Below are 20,403 nucleotides of genomic sequence, written 5' to 3'. Positions count from 1 at the left end.
CAGAATAGCTCTGGCTGTTTAGGGTCTTTTCAAACCTCTACAAGTTATTCCCCCTCCAGAATTGGCCCTTGTATATAGCCTCCAATAAACTCTGACCATCATCTATGTCTCTGCAAAAGAAAAGCATTCCCACAGGATGAATCTGCCATCACTGTGTTTCACAGCTACTATGGTGTGTTCAGGTGATGTGCCATATCAAGAGATACCCATAAGTCATTTTATCCAAGTCCAAATAAAGACTTTGATGAGCAAGTGCAAGTCAAGGGTTGAGTCTTTTGTTCCCAGTCAGAGTCAAGTCTCTGATGATGGAAATAAACATTTTCTCATCAAGAATCTCAACAAAATACACTGCAGTTTGTGGTTCTAATGAGATGAAATATAGAAAAGTCCACATGCTCATTTGAGGCCTTGCACTTGTACAACACTGAAACCCAGAAGAATGCGATACCCAGATTAAATGTCTGAAAGACTAAAGGCTGTTTATTCCCAAAATATTCTGCAAGAAGCTGAGCCAATCAAAGTAAGACTAAGGCAGGACAAGAAAGGGAACAAACGGGTACTAAGAAGAACCAACTATTTAAGGGTGCTAATGAATACCACATTGCAAGTATAATTAGAAACAGGATCAGGTGCACAAGAAGAGCAGAAAATAAGACTGACTGAATCAAATCTTGGCACATACTGAGCGATTAGAATAACATCATAGTAAAAAAATAATAAGAAGAAAGAGACAATATAAAACACAAACAATCAAAGGTAAAAAGAAATACAATATTTACAAATATATATAAACTTAAAAAGATGTAGTGTATTTTTCAGTCCACACTCATAATATATTTGTAGACTTGTTTGGTATAGAGCATTAAATTACAATATTTATGTTAGCAAATTACAATATTTATGTTAGCATGGATATCCAAACCAAGCCAGAGAATTATACCTGAATTCATTCAGCAGCATCAGTTGCAACTTGATTTGTCAGGAGACATGTTCTGGCAGATTTGTCCCTTGAGGAATATGTTATTGTCAAGTTAACTAAGACCTCGCTCAGCTCCCCAAGAACAATTAATAGTCCCTGGAGTGCACACACACATATTAATATACAAAATGCACGCATCCGTATTTACAGGCAGCCTCAACAGACAATAAAACCTACATCAAAGGAACGGGGAAATAACTTCTGCTAAATAAATCGCTCACACTTTAATTGCTGCAGAAAGCAATAAATAAAGTGGCAGTGTATGTTCAAGGCGTACAAAGAAATGGAAAAGGCACCCCTCAGATGGGAATTGTACTGAACACACCCTCAAATTATTGTCAGAAGGTCTTTTTCATGGGCAATGATAGACCATCTGTCAGATATGGCACAGTAATAGAGGACTCAAATACAAGACTCAACACAGTGGCATAAAATCAGTAATCCTCTACTGAAGTCCAAGGTCAGTTCACAAAAATCCAATCCAAACTGAAGTATCCAAAACAGAAGCAAGTCCAAAATACAAGCAGGGTAAAAAAAGAATCACTGAAAGACAAAGTTATGATAAAGGGTGAAATGCTTGACACAAGGGATGAAGACACCATGACAAACGAAAGCTACATGGGACGAGGTATAAATATAAAAAACAACAAAGGAAGACAATGAGACCCAGGTGGAAAACATTAGGGTGGAGCAGACGGTGGTTATGGAAAAAAATCTCAAGAAGTTGCCTGAAACAAAGGAAGAAATTAATGCACAAATAAAATAGAAAGTTCAAAAACAACACAGATTGTGTCAGTGTCTGTCTGCTAAATTTCAGTAAGGTCATAGTTTTTGCAATGATTGTGTAAGCCATAAAATGTTTTATCTTTTTTTTTTATTTGAATTACTGATTTGTACCTTCATACAAACTGTAAGCACAACAAGCAATGAAGAACGGATGACAAAACTAGGGAAATGACTTCTACTTATAAACATACTATCGGAAAATTGTTGGAAAATTGTAATGAACAGAGCAAAAATATTAGCATCATAAGGAAAACGAATTTCATTTGTAAAATGGAAAACAATGGTTTGTCTAAAATTATGATTCTTTGTTTCAGCAGGGTTTCTATTGTTCAAGAAAGGACATGCTATAACTGTTGACAAGCAAAAGTAGAAAAATGAACTCTTGACTAATTCTGCAGGGTTCCCTTCATCATTCTTGTGTTTAAGATTGTATTATTTCCATTACAAGTTGTTTTCCTTCCACATAACCTTCCATACCTATGTGTGAATACAGCTGAACACCCAGCTTTTTCCCAACAACCAACGTCCTCTTGCTTTGTTGGAAGCGTGTCAATAATTACGTGGCAGTAACACTTTCATATCATTGGGTACTCACATAAATTTAAAGAAATAAAATACAATTTTTATTAGTCTGAAGCAATTTTCCAGCACATTGATACTTAAATAAGCCTCATATCAGTTTCATTTTTTTGGAATGAATAACCTAAATTAAATAACATTTCAATGATATTTTAATCTACTGAGATGCACCTGTTTTTACAACAGAAGAAGTAAAAAAAAATTCATTTTTCATATCATCTTTCTGTCCTTTTTTCCTGTTGTGCAAAGAAAGAATAAAGAGCTCGGAGCATTTTTTTCACCCTGTGTGGATGTATTTTTAATTCTAAAGCGAGGGATTGGTCACACTTGGTCTCATTAGCATGAGGAGCCGTATAAACCCCGCCACTGCAGAATTTGGAGCTGTGTTGAAGGCGAGGCTGCGAGCATATCTGGCTGACTGGCTGCTGCGCGCACTGAAGGACTAACTTTCACTTTCAGCACAGTTCAGTTGGTAAAAGCGGAGCGCTGCATGGAGAGCTCGCTCCAGATGTGAACCGCACACAATGAGGCTACTCAGCGACGGGAAGACCTCTGCAAATATGATTGTAACTTATTGGCACCGGTGGATTGTTATCGTCTATTTTCACCTTTCTTTATTCGCCTCTCGGACTGAGTCTGAGGGAAATACAGTGAGGTACCAGACCAGAGAGGAGGACGCACCGGGCACTGTCATCGGGAACCTGGCCAAGGATATGTCCTTGAGTGTGTCCCACTCCTCCAAGATCAATTTCAGGATGATGAAACAATTTAACGACTCCTTTATCCGGGTGAGAGAAAGCGACGGGCAACTCAGTGTCGGAGAGCGAATCGACAGGGAGCGAATCTGCAGACACACTCCACAGTGTCTGATTACTTTTGACGTGGTTAATTTCTCCAAAGACCGCTACAAACTGATCCATGTCGAGGTGGAAATAAGGGACGTCAATGACAACTCTCCGGAGTTTCCAAACAGGGAGTCTTTGGTGGAGATCTCAGAGAACGCAGCGCTGGGGTCCCGGATCCCTCTGGACCCCGCTGTGGACGCTGATGTCGGGTCAAATTACATACAAAGCTATCAGATTTCTGTGAACAGTCACTTCACCATAGATGTGCTCCAAAGAGCGGATGGGGTTAAATATGCGGAGCTGATCCTGATGAAAGAGCTTGACAGGGAGACTCAGCCCTCATATAATATAGAGTTGGTGGCAAAAGACGGAGGGAGCCCCTACAGATCCGGGTCAACTAAGATAACTGTGAGAGTGACTGACTTTAACGACAACAGCCCAGTTTTCGACCAGAACAGCTTCTCAGTCAGCCTCCCAGAGGACGCGCCGGTTGGCACGGTGATCCTGGACCTGAACGCAGTGGATGCTGACGAGGGTCTGAACGGGGAGGTGGTCTACGGGTTCGGGAAGCAGGTTTCTCACGAGATCCGCGAACTTTTCCAAGTGGATAACAAATCGGGCCGCGTGACCCTCAGGAGTCCCGTGGACTTCGAGGATAAAAGCACCTACGAGTTGGACGTGCAGGCCATCGATCTGGGCGCAAATCCGATCCCGTCCTTGTGCAAAATCATAATCCACGTCACGGACGTGAACGATAATGCCCCAGAGATCAGCATCACCCCGATCACCTCCATCGCAACGGGTGTTGCGTACATTAGCGAGGCGGCAGAAAAAGACAGCCTGGTGGCGCTCATCAGCACCCTGGACAGAGACTCTGGCGTTAACAGCCAAGTTCACTGCACTTTGTATGGCCACGATCACTTCAAACTCCGGCAGGCCCACGAGGACAGCTACATGATAGTCACAGCTGCCTCTCTGGACAGAGAGAGGATCAGTGAGTATAATTTAACAGTCATGGCTGAGGATTTCGGGTCACCCCCGCTGAGAAAAATCACCCAGTTCACCATCAGGCTGAGCGATGAGAACGATAACGCCCCCCACTTTGCGAGGGCCGTTTATGAGGTGTCAGTGGTGGAAAACAACGCCCCAGGCGCCTACATCACTACGGCGGAGGCCAGCGACGTGGATCTGGGTAACAACGGGAAGATCACCTACAGGCTTGTGGACAGTGTCATCATGGGGTCCCCGGTGAACACCTTTGTGTCTCTCAACTCCGTGTCTGGCTCCATATATGCGCTGAGGAGCTTCAATTATGAAGTGATGAAACAGCTGGATGTACATATTCAGGCTAGCGATGGGGGGTCACCCCAACTGCAGAGCACAGCCATCATCAGGTTAAAAATAGTTGATCAAAATGACAACCAGCCTTATATTGTAGAGCCTCCACTCTACAAGGGGTCGGCTGAGATTTTCCTGCCCAGAGATGCACCTGCAGGTTACTTGGTGACTCAGATCAGGGCCAGTGATGCTGATGAGGGCATTAATGCACAGCTGTCCTTTAAGATTACAGATGGGGGGCACTTAGGATTCTCCATCAACAAGGACACTGGAAAGGTGCTAGTGAATCGAAAGCTCACGTATGACCTCACGGACAGTGTTAAAGTCACGGTGGCGGTCAGTGACAATGGGACCCCCCCTATGACATCCACAGCCATGATTATTTTCAGTTTCATAGAAGGCACCCCGCCCAGCCAGCCTTCCTCAGCTCAAAATAGCAACGAGGAGCTCTTTGAGTGGGACATGTCCGTCGCCATAATCATTGTCCTGGCTGGAAGCTGCTCTGTTCTCCTGCTGGCTATCATTCTCATTGCAACCATCTGTAGCCGCAGGAAAAAGGAGACAAGCGAGGGGGGTTATGAAGAGAAAGCAGAAACACCCGATGTGGAGAAAGCTGAAAGTAGTCGTATGGATTCATTGATCGTCAATCACAAAGGCAAAGTATTTGATGCCCACCCATTTCCAGAGGGTCTGCCTCTGGCCAGCAGCAACACAACAGAGACCAGCAGTGAGGACAGCAGGCAGACAACAGGAATCTTTGAGCCAAACACCAGGCCAATAGAAGCTAAGTTAAAGGTAAGCAGATTTCTCCCCTACATTTAAAAATGATCACCTTATCTGTTTGAGCTTTCTGATTTAAAATCAATGTGTTTTACAATATTTACAGGGTTATTCCACACTGCCAGGGTATGGGAAAGAAACTGTGAGGCCTATAACAATATGGAAAGGCAACTCGTTCACGACTATCTCAGCAAGGGACCCCCAGATTAGCGGGAAAGACAGTGGGAAAGGGGACAGCGACTTCAACGACAGCGACTCTGACATCAGTTCAGACGTCCACAAAAAGGAATCACCACCATTGAACAGTGAGTGTCAGAGATAATCAAGCAATAAATGAATCAACCCACCACATCTAACTTGTATATTCATCAGTACTCAAGAGTTGTTATGATTGATTCAGATACAAACTAAATTTCAATTGAGTACCCTGGGTTCTTCTGTCCTCAAACACTCAGATGATCCATCAACTATTTGCTGTGTTTTCCCCTCCTCAGGTCTCTGGGCATGCACCAGTGAATGCAAAGTGCTAGGACACTCGGACCGCTGCTGGAGCCCATCAGCCAGTAGGCCTAATACAAGCTTGGCCTGCGGACCTCACCTGTCGACATTCTCCAAGACTGCCACGCTTCCTCGGGATGCCAGGAGGGAAAACTACTACCCGCCCCATATCCCAAAAACCAGTGGTCTGCAGAGCGTGTATGAAAAGGTCCAACACCAGGAGTTTGATTACATCCTTGTCGGTCCACCTACACCAGCCAGGATACAGGAAACGGATGAAATATCCATCCCCGAGTACACAAACTCTTAAAAGGACATGAAACGTGTCTAACACTGTAATTAAAAGACATTTAGTCTTTGTACTGTACAGATCTTTAATCCAAATTGACTCCATGTTGGATTGTTGACGTGTTCAGTAGTGTGTCGTGTGTGTCCTTTGGCTCATATATGACTGTTCATTGTATCATGTGTAATATGCAAGATTTTTTAACGATAATATATTTTTCATAATGATTCAATGTAAAGAGGAATTTTATTATGACTTTTTAAAAGCATGTGTTACTATTTAAGGGCATGACGTTTGGACATTTAGGCCGAAAAATGGCCTCTCTACTGTGGAAAACAATCAGCCATGTTTGTGGTAGATTTTATCATAATGTTGCACAATAAAGAGTTAAAATCAACACTGTTTTGCTGTTCAATAACAATTGAAATGTAAAAAAAAAAATTGGGAGTTGTTTATAGTAATACAACCTCAATTAACCACCTGTATGCAGTTTATTTGCCTCAAAGGCTTGTGAGCTGCAATAAATATAATGTAGTTCTAAACTGATAGTGAGCGAAAACCAATCTACTTGTCTTCTCGTTGTGCACAATGTGGCTTGTCTGCTGCTCCAATTTGCATGCAAATATGGCACTGCTGCTCAAATTCTCCCGCAATTGCATATTTTTCAAAGGTCAAAGAATCCCCTCACCTTGTGTGATTGCCTCCCAGCTTACCAATTATCCAAAAAATGTAATTTAATCTGTTCCTAAGCAACAGGAGCGCAGCACATTTGAATCTCTTTTTTTTTTTGCTATTTTTTTCTTGCTTTTAGGTTATAATAAAGACAGAGAAACCTTGACCATAAAACTTGAAATCAGAAAGCTCATAATTAAGCAAATGTTATGTCTCTCTTTCCTTCTTGTGTGTAGCATATTCAGAATGTGTACCGTCTTCAGCCTGCTGTTTGAATAAATAAACCGAAGAATAATAATATTTACAAGTTTGACTACAGGTATAGTGCCAGTTTCCATTCCTGTTGACATTTTGGCAAACAACTTAAGGAAATATGCAGTAAACACATAAAAAATGTATGACAAGGTAGTGCTTTTCACTTCTGCCTTTCTGCATAAATATCAGATAAAACTGAATCGCATTTTAACACAAATCTAAGTAGATTAATTTCCACGCAACTGAGACAAGATTACTAGTCAGTACCTTGCAGAAGTATTAATACCCTTGAAGTTTTTCACATTTTGTCATGAAAGAAACACAAATTTTGATGTGTTTTAGTGGGTATTAATGAGGTAGATCAACACAAAATAGAGCATATTTGTTAGGTAGGAAAATTATGTTTTTTTAGGGGGGGTTGTAAATCAAAAATCTGAAAATTTGTTTAGACCCTTACAGTAATACTCCTATATGAAATCTTGTCTGACCAGTTGCTTATTTAGTTAATTTAATGTGTGCACTTTAATCTCAGTAGAAATACATTTTGGGAGTTGTTGTGGATCATTAGCAAACAAACAACATAAAAGAGAGTTGATTTTGGATTTTAGGAAAATTATATAAATATGTTGAACACTCTATACAACATGGGAAAAGAACTGAATGTGGACTATGGATGTGTTTTCCTGACTGGTAATGGAAATACCTCAGTGATCCTGCCTACCAAATTGGAGTGAGCAGACTGTATTTCTTGAGGAAGCTTAGGTCCCTTATTCTTTGCAGCAGGGTGTTGGATTTCTTCAGAGGCTGTTCAAGAGAGTTTAATCTCATCTTTAGCCATCTGTTGGGGAAGCAGCATCGGAGCCAGTGACTTAAAAAAATAGCCAAACAAAGAAGAGCAGCCCTGTTTTGTGGACGGAACAGAGACAACATAGCATTTTATTCATCCACTGAAAAGAAGGATTATTTTTCTGTAAACCTATGAAGTTCACCAAGACTGACAAGATAAGGTGTCCATTTAATGCTTCTCAGGGCATTAATCAGAGAATTAGCCAAGAGCAGACGGTAACTCTGGAGGAGCTGCAGATTTTCAGACACAAATCTGTTGTAAGTACTATTGGTCAAATGCTCCACAAATGTGGTAGTGGATTCATGATGTGGGGATGGGTTTTTCAGCAGGAACAATGAAGCTGGGCAGAATGGGGAGACAGATGGATGAAACTAACCATGCAAAAATCCTGAAAAATACTTTGTTAGAGGTTTGTGTTACTCGAAAAGTGCTCTAAAAGATGTGCAAATATATTTGAACTGGAATTCTCTTTGGTGACAGTATGCTGAATCCTTGATGTACAAAGAAGCATTATTGCTGGTCCTTCCTTGCAGCTGTCAGACTCCACAATCCTCACTTTGTTTAACAAACTTCACAGTAGTGTACAGTCTTGCTGTTTACACATTTCTTTACTTTTTCTGAATAGTCTGTTTTATTAATTAGTGCAAATATAAATGCACAATCTGTCATTTTGTTAAATTATCCGACTAAATTCCACAATTTTCCCTAACAGATATATATATATATATATATATATATATATATATATATATATATATATATATATATATATATATATATATATATATATATATGTTTTTTTTCCAATCTCTTCAACGCTCCTTTGTATTTCTTTTTTTCTTTTTCTTAGTTTGGCACCAGACGTTTGGCTACTTGTTGCTTTGGGGAAAGTAACATTCTGATGAAGAATTTTGCAATTTTATATTAACCTTACATCATTCACACATACCTGTCGGAAAGCCTTCTGGCAGATAACCCAACTTCCATAAAGAGAAGCAACCAGAGAGGGAATTACAGAGGCACGAGAGGGATTATGGAAAAAGTGCAGAATTCAGCTGGTGGATCCTGCTGTGCTGCGGTAAGACAGGCTCTGGTTTTTGATCAAAACCATTACTGACATCTTTGACGTGTTTGTTAAGCTGTCAACGTTGTAAAGTCTTATGTTTTACCCAGCAGTGTTAGTCTTGCCTCAGTCATTGTTCAGCATTTGCTGTGTGTGTGTCTTTGTTTGCTCCTGAATTTAAGGGTTGCGGCACATCCAGCACACCACCTTCTGCTGGAGTCAGTCATGTGCTGAGATTTGGAGTTGTGGCCCTTATCGCTGGTGCAGCGTTCATGTTTTGCACGTTTGTGGTTTCCCTCTACATGTGGAAAGCCAGTGATAAAAATGTAAGTGAATTAGGATTATATGTTAAAAATGTTGACAAGTGTGCAGCATTTCAAACTGTAAAATTAAATCTTTCCTTCCGACTTCAATACTCAGGCTGCTCAACTTGATTCATTGTGCTCTTCCACATTTTATACGCAACAGCATAATGTTTATTTGTGTTCTAATGAGCTCACATGTGGGGCAAACCACCTCATTGGGGTCTGCAACAGCATCTCCCGTGGTGTTTTACTCAACTTCTCAGTGTGTTAAAACTACAGAGGATTTTGTTCCATGGAAATGTCTGCGAGGGGGTAAATAACACAAGCAACATGAAGCTTGTTCCTGCCTCTGCTGTTTGTGTTTGCCACTTTGAGATTTACATAACTCGACTAATCAGTCATTTTAACATGTCGCTTTGAATGCTGGCAGGTTTATAGCGTTCGCTACAGCCTGAACATCAATGGGAAGGTGAGAGAGGGCTCCATGAAAATTGATTCTGACAACAATCTGCAGAGATTTCAAACTGGGAGTGAAGCTGGGGAGGCTGTGGAGATTCATGACTTTCAAATTGTGAGTAAGTTTGTCCTTGTTCTCACTATCCCCCCTCCCCCCATTCCCAGAGCTCAGCTGAGACCTTCTGTGTGCTTAGCGAAGTAGCAAAGTTGTGAATGTAAACATGGCATCTCTGTGATTTGGTGCAGGGAATAACTGGAATCCGCTTCTTCGGAGGAGACAAGTGCTATATAAAATCCCATATCAAAGCAAACCTCTCGCTCCTGGGAGCACACAACAAAGACACGCTGATGTTTGACCTGGTACGTGTGCAAGTTCTTTGACATGCAACGTTGAGAATTTGGAAAGAAAGAGAGATATTGCAGCATTAATCTGAGTAAATTCAGAGAGACTGTGTTTGTTCTCTTGTCAGACAGATGAAATAATGCCTGTGAGGTTCGATGAGGAGTTCCTTATATGGGTTGCAGCAAAGCAGCCGCTGAAGAACACCACATTTTTGAGCAACAGAATTCTGGATCTTTGTGGGGAACTTCCCATCTTTTGGCTTCAATCCATTTATCCCAAAGGTTCTTCCTACTTTTTCCAGATTCTGCTTATGGTCGTAGGAGGCCTTAAGCAGGATTTAATTTGTGGTAGATTTCTGTTAACTGTGATGAATGAGGGTAACAGCAAATTAAAATCCCACGTTCAGTTTCCTAGGACATTAAATCTTTTTATAGATCAATAAAAGAAGGAAACAAAAGGGGGGGGGGAAATATGTTATAGCCTACGCAGTCATGGAGAGACTTTTCCAGCACGCAGTCATTGACACCCTGCACAAAGACCATAATCCACAAAAGGTCACTGCTAAAGAAGCTGGCTGCTCACAATGTGCAGTATCCAATCAAATTTATGAAGAGACAATTGGAACGAAAACATGTGGTAGAAAAAGGTGAACTGGTAACCCCACATCATTCTTTGATGTCTTTGCATGATTTTTATTTTCTGAGAAATTTGAATTTTGGGTTATCATTTGGCATAATAGTTCAAATTAAAAATAAACACTTGAAATCTATTGATCTGTATGTAATAACTCTAAATCTGCTTCACTTTTTGAATTGGATCATTAAAAGAAATGAACTTTTTGTTAATAGTCTAATTTACTGGCATCAGCTTGTATATCTGTGTTAGTCAACATGTCCTTTGGGTATTTTTAATATTTTTGAAACCCGGAGGCTTGCAGGGGCCCCAAGGCAGCCATAGAGTCTGACCTGATCCCACCAAAAGGAAAACTGCTGTTCTAAAATACACTGTAATCTATTTTAAGTTGAGCCATTTTACTTTTTCCATAGCTCATTAAAATCTTAGCTGTGATTGCTTTTCTTATCTGCTGACACACTTGTAATATTTCCTGCCTTAGCTTAGAAGTTAGTGAAACACTTGAACATCTTGAACATACACTAAATTTAGAGTAGAATAACAAGGTCCCATATTAAAAAAGAATGAAATTGAAACATGCAGCACTGCTTGATATCACTGCTGCTAAGTGAATTATTGAAGACATCTGAGACAGATCCAGCTATGTAGGATTGAGCTCTGAGGACATGTATGGCATCTTGCGAATGTTGACCCAATACTCTTGCCTCTTGTGTATGGAGTAACAGATGGGGAGAGGAGAAAGAGAGGCGTGCGACGAGCCAAACGGCAGTTAGACATGCAGGACATCAAGGCGTCCATTCAGGAGAGGGACCCAGAGAGGCGCGGTGAGCAGGAAGCTGTGGATGAAGGACAGTCAGCTATGGGGTCAGGGTACAATCCTGAAAACCCCTACCATGTGAGTGATCATTTCATCAACATCATTGTTTACAGTGAACAAGTCTCCACAGCTGGTTAATTTTTGATAAGGTATCAAGAGGCATATTCAAGGCCTTGAAGCAATCCTTAAAGTGTTCTTCGAAATGAAGTTTTGCTTTTCACAAATTACTTCATCACAGCAGTGCTAAAAAAGACTGTTCTAGATGTTGTGAAGTGGGTTTCAGTGTGGTAGTTATCAGCAGTCAGTATTTTACCAGCAGGAGACAGGGGTCTCAAAGTGCGTTCTAACTGTATTCCGAAATCAAAGAATTTGCTTCTGTTCCACTTTACTATGCAATATGTTCCTCATTAAATTAACATAGAAAGCCCTGTGTTCTGTTTTTAATATTCTGCTTTATTACACCACAAAGTACGTTCTGTATTGATTTAAGACTCAAAAAAGACTTTCCAGTTTTCTTTCAAACTCTTTGTTCCATTTGTTAATAACCCAAGCCCTAGCATTGGATGGCAAGGATGAAAAATCAGAAGGGTTGTACATGTGTTATGATAACACTGACACCACGGCAAAAATGTGAAGAATAGTGTTGGATGTCGTAGACTTGTTAAGAAAAAAATAATAATCATAGGGGACAAGAATATTTATAAGACACAAGGTAAGGATTGACCCCAGGATTTTCTCTGACTGAGAATATTGTATTGTCAAAAAACATCCAGTAATAGAAGTTCAGTAGCAACAGGGATTGTTTACTTAATATAAGAGATCTCAGACAGTCATACAGTAATCCACTTAGCTGGATCTGTACTTTAAGATAATAATCTGCTTAGATTATCAACATGTTCCTAAAGGTGACAGAATATTACTCAATTATTAATGCACTGACAACTCAATGCATTAATAACACTATCTTTAAAGCACTGTAAAAACAATTTTTAAAAAGAGCATACATGACATATATTACAAAGTTATATCTTCAGGAACTCATTGGACTATTAAAATGATTAGAACTGTAACTAATAATGCATGTGCAAAAATGTTACATAGCCATATTGCTCTTATAATCCAGTACTTACAAATTCCTGTCACTGTATTGCTCATCCAACTCCGTTTTCTTTATGCCATCCATTATTACACCCAAATACCTTGCCCAACTTCCAGTCCTTATTTCAAGCCCTATATTGGCAACTCTGGATGGCATCAATCTTAAACACAGTGAAATGACGTCTTGTTTATTATTATTTGGTCATTTTTATAAAGGGCACACAGCACTTTGCATATTGAAACATCTGTAAGTCAATATATTGCTTTTGCCCTTCAATAAATCACATTTGAAGAAAGACATTGTTTTAGGCTTCGTCTTGTGATAGTTATAAGAATGACACAACAATTTGCAATTGTAAGAAGTTTTACAACCCAAAACTGGAGGACTCTTAAGTTGAGTGAGACATAATTCACAAATCTTACTTGTAAGAATCATTAAATGCGTCATAAATTATCCAAATTTGTAGAAATGAAAACATTTTAATTTTATATTTTTTTTATTCCACTTTTTTCACATTTGAAATTAGTGACTTGATACATAAAAAGTAGTACAGAGACCTCACTCAACATTTTGCAATATAACCTGGGCTGACCTATAATGCCAAAAGAAACGTCATCAGCCAAATGCAAATATTAGCACGTCAATGCTAAATTTAACATGCTAATGTCAACCTTGCAGCGAATTGTGATTGTTAAATAGATCGTCTCCTCTTTGAGTCTGAGACTGAAGATCTGAGAGATTCTTAGCAAAATGCTGACTGAAACAATGTACAAAACAACTGTAACAATATAATATTAAAACATCATGTTGAATTTGAAAACAAGACTTGTAAACCACATCAGATGGATGTTGGCGTTTTGGATAATTTGCATACATGCTACAAGCCAGTGTAATGAAAGCAGAAAAATTATATCCTAATAATATTTACAAGTTTTGAACCTAAAAAAGCAGAAAACTTTGGACTCCGATCAAAAATCATATGACCCCCTTTCCAACAGTATTTAGACGCACCACTTACGCACAAATCTGGGCTGTGCTAAAGCGTGAAATGAGTCTCAAAAATCCTTGTGCATTCGTAACCGAATCTATGCATAAATGCAGTTTTGTGTGTATGTACCAGGTGATTCGTGTGTACTTATTTAACATTTGTAGGCGTAGGAGAACGTTTGGATTCATAATTATCAGATTTGTGAGGTTGTAGTTAAAAGGTTTGTGTGTAGAAATTTAACGTTTGTAGAAATTGTAATTTTGTGTGTGTATTTTTATTTTGTATTCATAGTTTCTTCATATTTGTGACTACATATTAATAAATACCCAGAGCTTTTCTTTTTACAGTTTACAAATTATCTTTCAGAGATACAACTATCTAAAGTTAAACACAATGACCCTTGCACAAGTTACAAATCCACTAATACACACGCACAGATACTTTTACGCGCTCACAGGTTTTTGAGATTATTTTCACTCCCTAATGGACTCAGATGGGGACTGTTTGTGTGAAAACTGGCTTTATATAGCTGGAACATTATCATGAAGTGTCCTTTTCCCATTGTCCTCTGATGAACACAATGAGATGAGATGTTGTGAGAATGTTTATTTTTCATGCTGTATTACTTTTGCATCTGAGTGGCCTTACCATGTGCAGGTGTCTCTCATAATAATTGGGATATAACAATAATTGAATGAGAATGGATAACACTATATATGTCACACTGTAAACCGAATGTTACAGAACCAGAGTGCATAAATAACTGCAGTACAGTGGATCCCTAATAAAAAATAAATACAGAGCATTAAAGGATATGAAATAGCTTCTGGCACAAAGATGTAACATTGTAAAACCTGTACCCACAATGCTCTGTTGCTACCATTCAGGTTCACTTGGTTGCATAAGGCAAAACTGTGACGCCTCGAGAAAAAGTTCATTGGGTTGCCTAGAACAAACCAGTATGAATTAGAAGGCGGTACAACGTATAAATAAAATAAAGTAAGATATGGAATATTTAATTAATGTGGGTTTTTTTGTAGTTGTTGTTTTACATTAATGTGTTGACTGAGGAAGATGACTGTATGAATTTGTATGAACTGTACATACAAATGCATACATGGTGAGCATCCACAAGGCATACAACTCAACTCCACTGCTCAACTTAACTACTAAACATTCAAAGAACAACTTGTCTTGAACATCCTCATAACGTGTATTAACAGTAATTACCTGTTGCTTGACCAGCGATAAGAAACTAGTCCCACGTTTCTTCCAGCACGTGTGCGATTCACAGTGTCTGAATGAATGGTGAACAGTGTTCCTGAATTAGTTTGCAAACACCAAACGATAGAGTGTAAGTTACCTTCAAGTAGGTATTTCAGTTTTCAAGCTGCATTTTTTTTTTTACTATTTTACAAATTCTTTCATAATTTTTCATGAGTAAAAACATTTTTCTTTCTAAAAAAAAATTGCTAATTGGCGGCTCTTTCACAAATTTAGAGTTACGTTCCATAGAAAAATCCATGAATACTGAATCATGAATAGGTGAGGGTTCACTGTTTTTAGAATGCTCTTTATTTTAATTACAACTGAGCAAACGTTCAACCATTAAATGGCAACAAAAGACTTCCAATACAGTTCTTGGTTTTTGTGCGATAAGGATCAACTAGAAATAACATGCTACAAACGTGACCTTCTCTTCGGTGTGAGACAAAGTTATGAAAATAGTCTAGAAACAGTTAATATGTTTCAGCTGGACCTCAGACCTGAGCTGGACCTCAGCTGAACTGAGGCCCAGCTGTTTGTAAAACCTGTACTGTCAGTATTGTATGATACTGACAGCTTCTAAAAAACCCCACAGAACTCCATTTAAACTAAAAGTTCAAACTATCCCTTTGATATGCCAACCTTCTTCAAAATCTACTTTTACAAAACTGGAACTCAGTGAGAAAATGCATTAACTTCAAGCAGACCCTTTTCTTTGCTGTTGCTGCTTCCCATTGTTAGGGCATCAATCAGACAGCTGAATTTTAGGTCAAAGCAGCCAGTCTGTCTTGATGAATTTCTGAACCAATGTAGAAAATTCCCACCTCTTATAAAAATTAACATTTTCCACAAAAAAAAACCTGCATTCTTGAGATGATTAAGATATTTAGAACTTGTTTGAATTGCAAATATAGATTTAAAAATGTGACGTGCTACTCATGTATATTAATCCTCTTTAATGTAACCACAGCGCAGCGGAGAAGCCAGAGAGGAGACCGCCATGACCTTTGATAGCATGCTGGACCACCAGGGAATCTGCTGCTCAGAATGCCAGCGCAGCTACACTCACTGTCAGCGAGTGTGCGAGCCTCTGCGTGGCTACTGGAATTGGCCCTATAACTACAGAGGGTGCCAGGTGGCCTGTCGAGTGATCATGCCTTGTCGCTGGTGGGTGGCACGGATTTTGGGTGTTGTGTAGCCTTCTTGTTTAGAAAGAAAAGTGTCTTTTTTTTTGCATCGCCAAAGATCTTACTGTTTTTCTGAGCTACTCTTGACAGCGCAACTTGCATACTGTGAAAAAAGTTTTCAGTAAATGTTAGAAATCGCCACTTCCCTAGACATACTTTTCCTCTTTTGTTCTGTAAAATTTGAATACGTACTGTAGATGCAACTCCAGAATTACAAATAAGCACATATTTTCCATAGCTCCACGCTATAGCTGTAGTGCACTGTATTGTGTTTGGTAGAAAGGCTTGGGACCAAATCCAAAATGCTCAGCAGATCATGCCCCCTTTTTTGACTGAGCAGGCTTTCAATAAATTCTAATTACAGTATGCCTGCTTTGATGTTGATGTTTTTCTGTGTCACACGCTGTTTCCATGGTTCCACCGGGTGTTTTCTTCTTTCATTTTGATAAAAACTGAAGTGACAGCAACAGTTGCCATAACTTCCATTTACAGCTCCGATTCAGTTTGAGGGAAACACAGTTTTTGTGTGCCGACATCTGCATTGACATGTGCTAATGCAGACTGAGTGTTGTGGCAGTGATGGAAAACATTTCCATCAAAATGACAGTTTCATTTAATTTTTTTTTTTTTTTTTTGCTAAAAGGAGACTGCAAATAAACAGGTAGAAATTACGATCCCCAAACGTTTTCTTTTCTAATTTTTTTTATTTCTTGTTTTGTTTTATTAATACAACTGCTTGTTTTTTCAACTGTAGCCTGAAAAGCTCACAATCAAAAGTGATCTGACTGTTATCTCTAAAGCCGTATGCCAACTTTTTAAATAACCAAACGCAGCTATGTTGTGATGAAGTTGATTTCACAGAGGGTTATCCAGGCACATCAAATTACAACAATGTGAAATTGCTCCATATCTGCCTCTAACGCTGCATTGAAACTCTGAAGCAGTGCGAGGAGGCAACACAAAAGAGATGCTTGTCTTTTATTCTGCTTGGAGATTTTTCCTGGTTTTCGCGCGGGTAGAGGTGCTTATCACATCTGCAGTGCTGATAAGGCAGCCTCCGTGCTTCCGTAGGCTATATAATATTAATCCCTCTCCCACGTCTGCAGATACACTTAAAGGAAGGTGACAAGCATGACATATCCAGGACCTCCTGATGGCTCGTGCTCTCGAGTGCAGCCGCTAAAAGAGCCCCCAAGTACCCTCAAGTGATGTAAATTTGCAAGGGGAGTCCAATTTCCATCACAGTCCTGTCACTGCCATGGTCATTAAACTAAATCATCCTGCTGTGTGTCACACTGCTCCTGTTTTAAAGGCTCCTCTATAATGGAGTTATACTTGGACTGCAGATTGGAGCACAACAGTAAAATGTCTGACCTGACATCACCTGTAGGACTAACCAGAATATTATATTTTTCCTCAAAACTGTGGAGGATGAGAAATGTAAAAAAATATATAGTACTTTATTGTGCAGTAGTTATATGTTTTTTAACAAGTTTAACAAGACAAAGTAATTATAATAAACACATTTACTGTGCTGCTTTGGTCTGGCAATCTGTCCAGGATGTACCTCGCCTCTCGCCCAGTGACCGCTGGAGAAAGGCACCAGACCCCCTCACAACCCTGCAAGGATAAGCGTGTTAGATAATGGATGGATGATGGACATTTACTGTGCTGTACTGTCTACTGTCAAACTTTAGCCCATTTTGTCAAACTATAACCACAAATGTCCATATTTCTAATTGTATGTGGTAGAGCAAAATAAACTACAGTTAAGTGGAAAGAAACTAAACTTTTATACTTAAAACCTTAAAAAGTGCATTTGTATTCAGAGAGTTTACTCTTGTACTCCTAAATAAAATTCAATGCAATCAACATCAGAAGTCACCTGATCAGTGAGCAGACTCAGAGTATAAACACAAGTGCTCTGTGAAAGCCCCGGAGGTTTGTCAGAGAATATCAATGAAGACAAAACATGGCAGACAGATTGGATATAAGCCTATAGAGAAGTTTAAAGCAGAGTTAGGTTGTAGGACAATATTGCAAGCTTTGAACATCCACTTAAACTACAGGAAACCATTGATAAACAATATTAATAATCACAAACTTTATTTGTATTACGCCTAAAAAAATTAGAAGCCACAGTGTTTCACGACATAAAACTGAGTAGAAAATAGCTTATGGTAAAACCTGCTGAGAAAACATGATAAAATACAAACATGCAATAAAATATTTGATTATTAAAAATAAAATTAGGTAACACTTTATTTGATGGGTCGTGAACTCATGAGTTCATGACAGGTGTTATGTCATGTTTGTGACGGTGTCATGACAGTCTTATTCACAACCCGTCAAATAAAGTGTTACCTAAAATTACTGTGACAAAGTTAAATAAAAAATATTCATAACAGTTATAAATCCATGGGAAGAGTCTCCTTAAAACAATTTAAAGGGATTAAAAAGTGAATTTGACTAAACTGATCTTCTCAGGGAGTATATTTCTCTAAATTGGTGCTCTGACCAAAGGAGCTCCATTCCCTTTAGTCTTTATTCAGGATTGTGGTATAGTCATAAGAACTACAGTATGTCCTATGACTTCAGACTTCAGCCGTGGTGTTAAGAGATCAGAGATGAATTTGGCACAAACCCAGAGTAGGCCTTAAGGGTTAGCAATAAAATCTTAAATTAATCCTAAAATGAACTTGTGAGCAGTGAGGAGACCATAAAATTGAAGTTAATATGTTCCTTTTTTTTGTTTTAATAAGTATTGTTTTGTACCATTTGTAGCTTCTCAGAGGTTTATAAACTGTAATAATTAATTTGAGAGGAGATTAAAATTTAGAATTTTTTTTTTAACAATACCGTCAAAGTTGCATGAAGTATGTTTGAACCACAGAACTGACATGCTTATCAAGGGTAAGGTGGATATCAAAAACTATGCAAAACAATTGATTATAAATTAATCAGAATAACAGCACCTTGTGCTCCAGAGGAGCTGCTAAAAATGCTGAGCTCAATTGGAGGAATCTCGACAGCTATTTGTCATGCAGTCTACAAACCTGCTTTTTATCTAAGAGTGGTTGGTGGTGGCTGCATCCTGCTGTGGGGCATCTTTCTCTAGAGCACAACCAGGGAAGCTGATCAGATTTGATGGGAAGATAAATGAGACAATCCTAAAAGAAAACCTGTTAAAGGCTGCAAACAACATGAGACTGAGGTAAAAGTTCACCTTTTACCTGTACAAAAACCTTAAATCTACCACCAGAGCTACAGTGGCATAGTTTAGCTTAAACCACAGTATTGTAATAGAATGGTCAAGTCAAAGCTCAGACCTAAATTTAATTGAGGATCTGTTGCAATACTTGAAATATGTTGTTCAGATCCCATTCAATCTGACTGGGCTTCAGCTACATTTCAAACAATAAGGAACAAAACATTCAGTCACTTGATGTGCAAATCTAATAACTCAAAACACTTTCAGCAAAATTTGGTTCTTTAAAGCATTTATCTTCCTCTTTATGTTTATAGACTACATTATGCTAGTCAATCATGCAAAATTCTAATAAAATACATACAATTTTGTGTTGAATTTTGTCGAAGAGTAACTTATTTGTTTTGTGGATTTTTTATTTTTTGGGAGGTGGGAGAGGCATTCGGTTTCACTCCTAATTTGTTGGCAAAGGAGCACAGAACAAAGAGCTCTAACTTTAGACTAAAGGAGATGGAAAACAAAAATCAGAAAGACAGATCCCAACACCACAAGCGAAAGCTCAATGTGGCATTTAAACCGAGAAAAAAAAATGCTCAAAACAACATCAGTTTTCTTTTTCTTTTTTTATCCCAGGGCCCTGTTTCGAAAGAACTTGTCTCTTTTTGCCATCCCTCTATCTCCTGAAAGGAGAAATGCACCCCCATTGAGTAGAAAGACGAATGTGTTGGAGATCGGCTTCAGTGTGCGAGACAGTGGTGCCTTTTTCTTTGTCTCTCCCTCTGGAGCTGAGCTTACCCTGGGAACCCTGCAGGCCAGGGAACAAACAGAGCTTTGTGAGCACCGACCCACTGTGCCCAGCAGCCACACTGCAAACCTTCAGCTCCTGTGCTAATAAGACGCCACAGATGAGGAATGCGCTCAGCTGACAGAGGAGGGGGCGCTTTCTCGCATCCACCTGTGCTTTCATCATTGCCCATCATAACAAACATGGGCAGGCGGGGTGTGTTGTGGATGGTGCTTTCCTCACCTATCCATCCTCTTGCCACTAAAACCAAATACGATATATTTGGGAGAATTGATCTTTTGCTGGAAGAATTAGGGCTAATCACAGCCATGCAGTCACGAGAGCTCCCTGTAAATATGTCAGTAGTCTGTCATAAATTTGAGCGTTGT

At 39.2% G+C, this 20,403-nt stretch overlaps 2 protein-coding genes across 2 annotated transcripts; both read left to right on the top strand.

Moving 5' to 3' along the window:
- The first annotated feature begins 2,718 nt into the window (after nucleotides 1–2,718).
- Nucleotides 2,719–6,488, top strand: LOC102229741 (protocadherin-8-like). Its single transcript, XM_014468880.2, has 3 exons — nucleotides 2,719–5,322; nucleotides 5,414–5,612; nucleotides 5,802–6,488. Exons 1-3 carry the CDS (start codon nucleotides 2,869–2,871, stop codon nucleotides 6,113–6,115), a joined length of 2,967 nt encoding a protein of 988 aa, XP_014324366.1. The 5' UTR covers nucleotides 2,719–2,868; the 3' UTR covers nucleotides 6,116–6,488.
- Nucleotides 6,489–8,877: 2,389 nt separating this feature from the next.
- Nucleotides 8,878–16,388, top strand: LOC102222854 (leukocyte cell-derived chemotaxin 1-like). The gene is made up of 7 exons (XM_023337528.1): nucleotides 8,878–8,943; nucleotides 9,111–9,254; nucleotides 9,664–9,804; nucleotides 9,936–10,049; nucleotides 10,160–10,313; nucleotides 11,391–11,560; nucleotides 15,806–16,388. The coding sequence occupies exons 1-7, from the start codon at nucleotides 8,899–8,901 to the stop codon at nucleotides 16,031–16,033; spliced, it is 996 nt and encodes a 331-aa protein (XP_023193296.1). The 5' UTR covers nucleotides 8,878–8,898; the 3' UTR covers nucleotides 16,034–16,388.
- The last annotated feature ends 4,015 nt before the right edge of the window (nucleotides 16,389–20,403 follow it).

The sequence above is a fragment of the Xiphophorus maculatus genome, chromosome 7, assembly GCF_002775205.1.
Source record: "Xiphophorus maculatus strain JP 163 A chromosome 7, X_maculatus-5.0-male, whole genome shotgun sequence".
Taxonomy (NCBI): domain Eukaryota; kingdom Metazoa; phylum Chordata; class Actinopteri; order Cyprinodontiformes; family Poeciliidae; genus Xiphophorus; species Xiphophorus maculatus.
The sequence above is the reverse complement of the archived record's forward strand: the minus strand, read 5'-3'. Positions and strand labels throughout refer to the sequence as shown.

Bases quoted from the DNA above. Each gene is read 5' to 3' on its own strand.
- LOC102229741 (XM_014468880.2), top strand. From the start codon at position 2,869: ATGAGGCTACTCAGCGACGGGAAGACCTCTGCAAATATGATTGTAACT. The intron at 5,323-5,413 runs GTAAGCAGATTT...CAATATTTACAG, and splicing joins CAATAGAAGCTAAGTTAAAG to GGTTATTCCACACTGCCAGG. The intron at 5,613-5,801 runs GTGAGTGTCAGA...TCCCCTCCTCAG, and splicing joins GGAATCACCACCATTGAACA to GTCTCTGGGCATGCACCAGT.
- LOC102222854 (XM_023337528.1), top strand. From the start codon at position 8,899: ATGGAAAAAGTGCAGAATTCAGCTGGTGGATCCTGCTGTGCTGCG. The intron at 10,050-10,159 runs GTACGTGTGCAA...TTCTCTTGTCAG, and splicing joins ACACGCTGATGTTTGACCTG to ACAGATGAAATAATGCCTGT. The intron at 10,314-11,390 runs GTTCTTCCTACT...ATGGAGTAACAG, and splicing joins TCAATCCATTTATCCCAAAG to ATGGGGAGAGGAGAAAGAGA.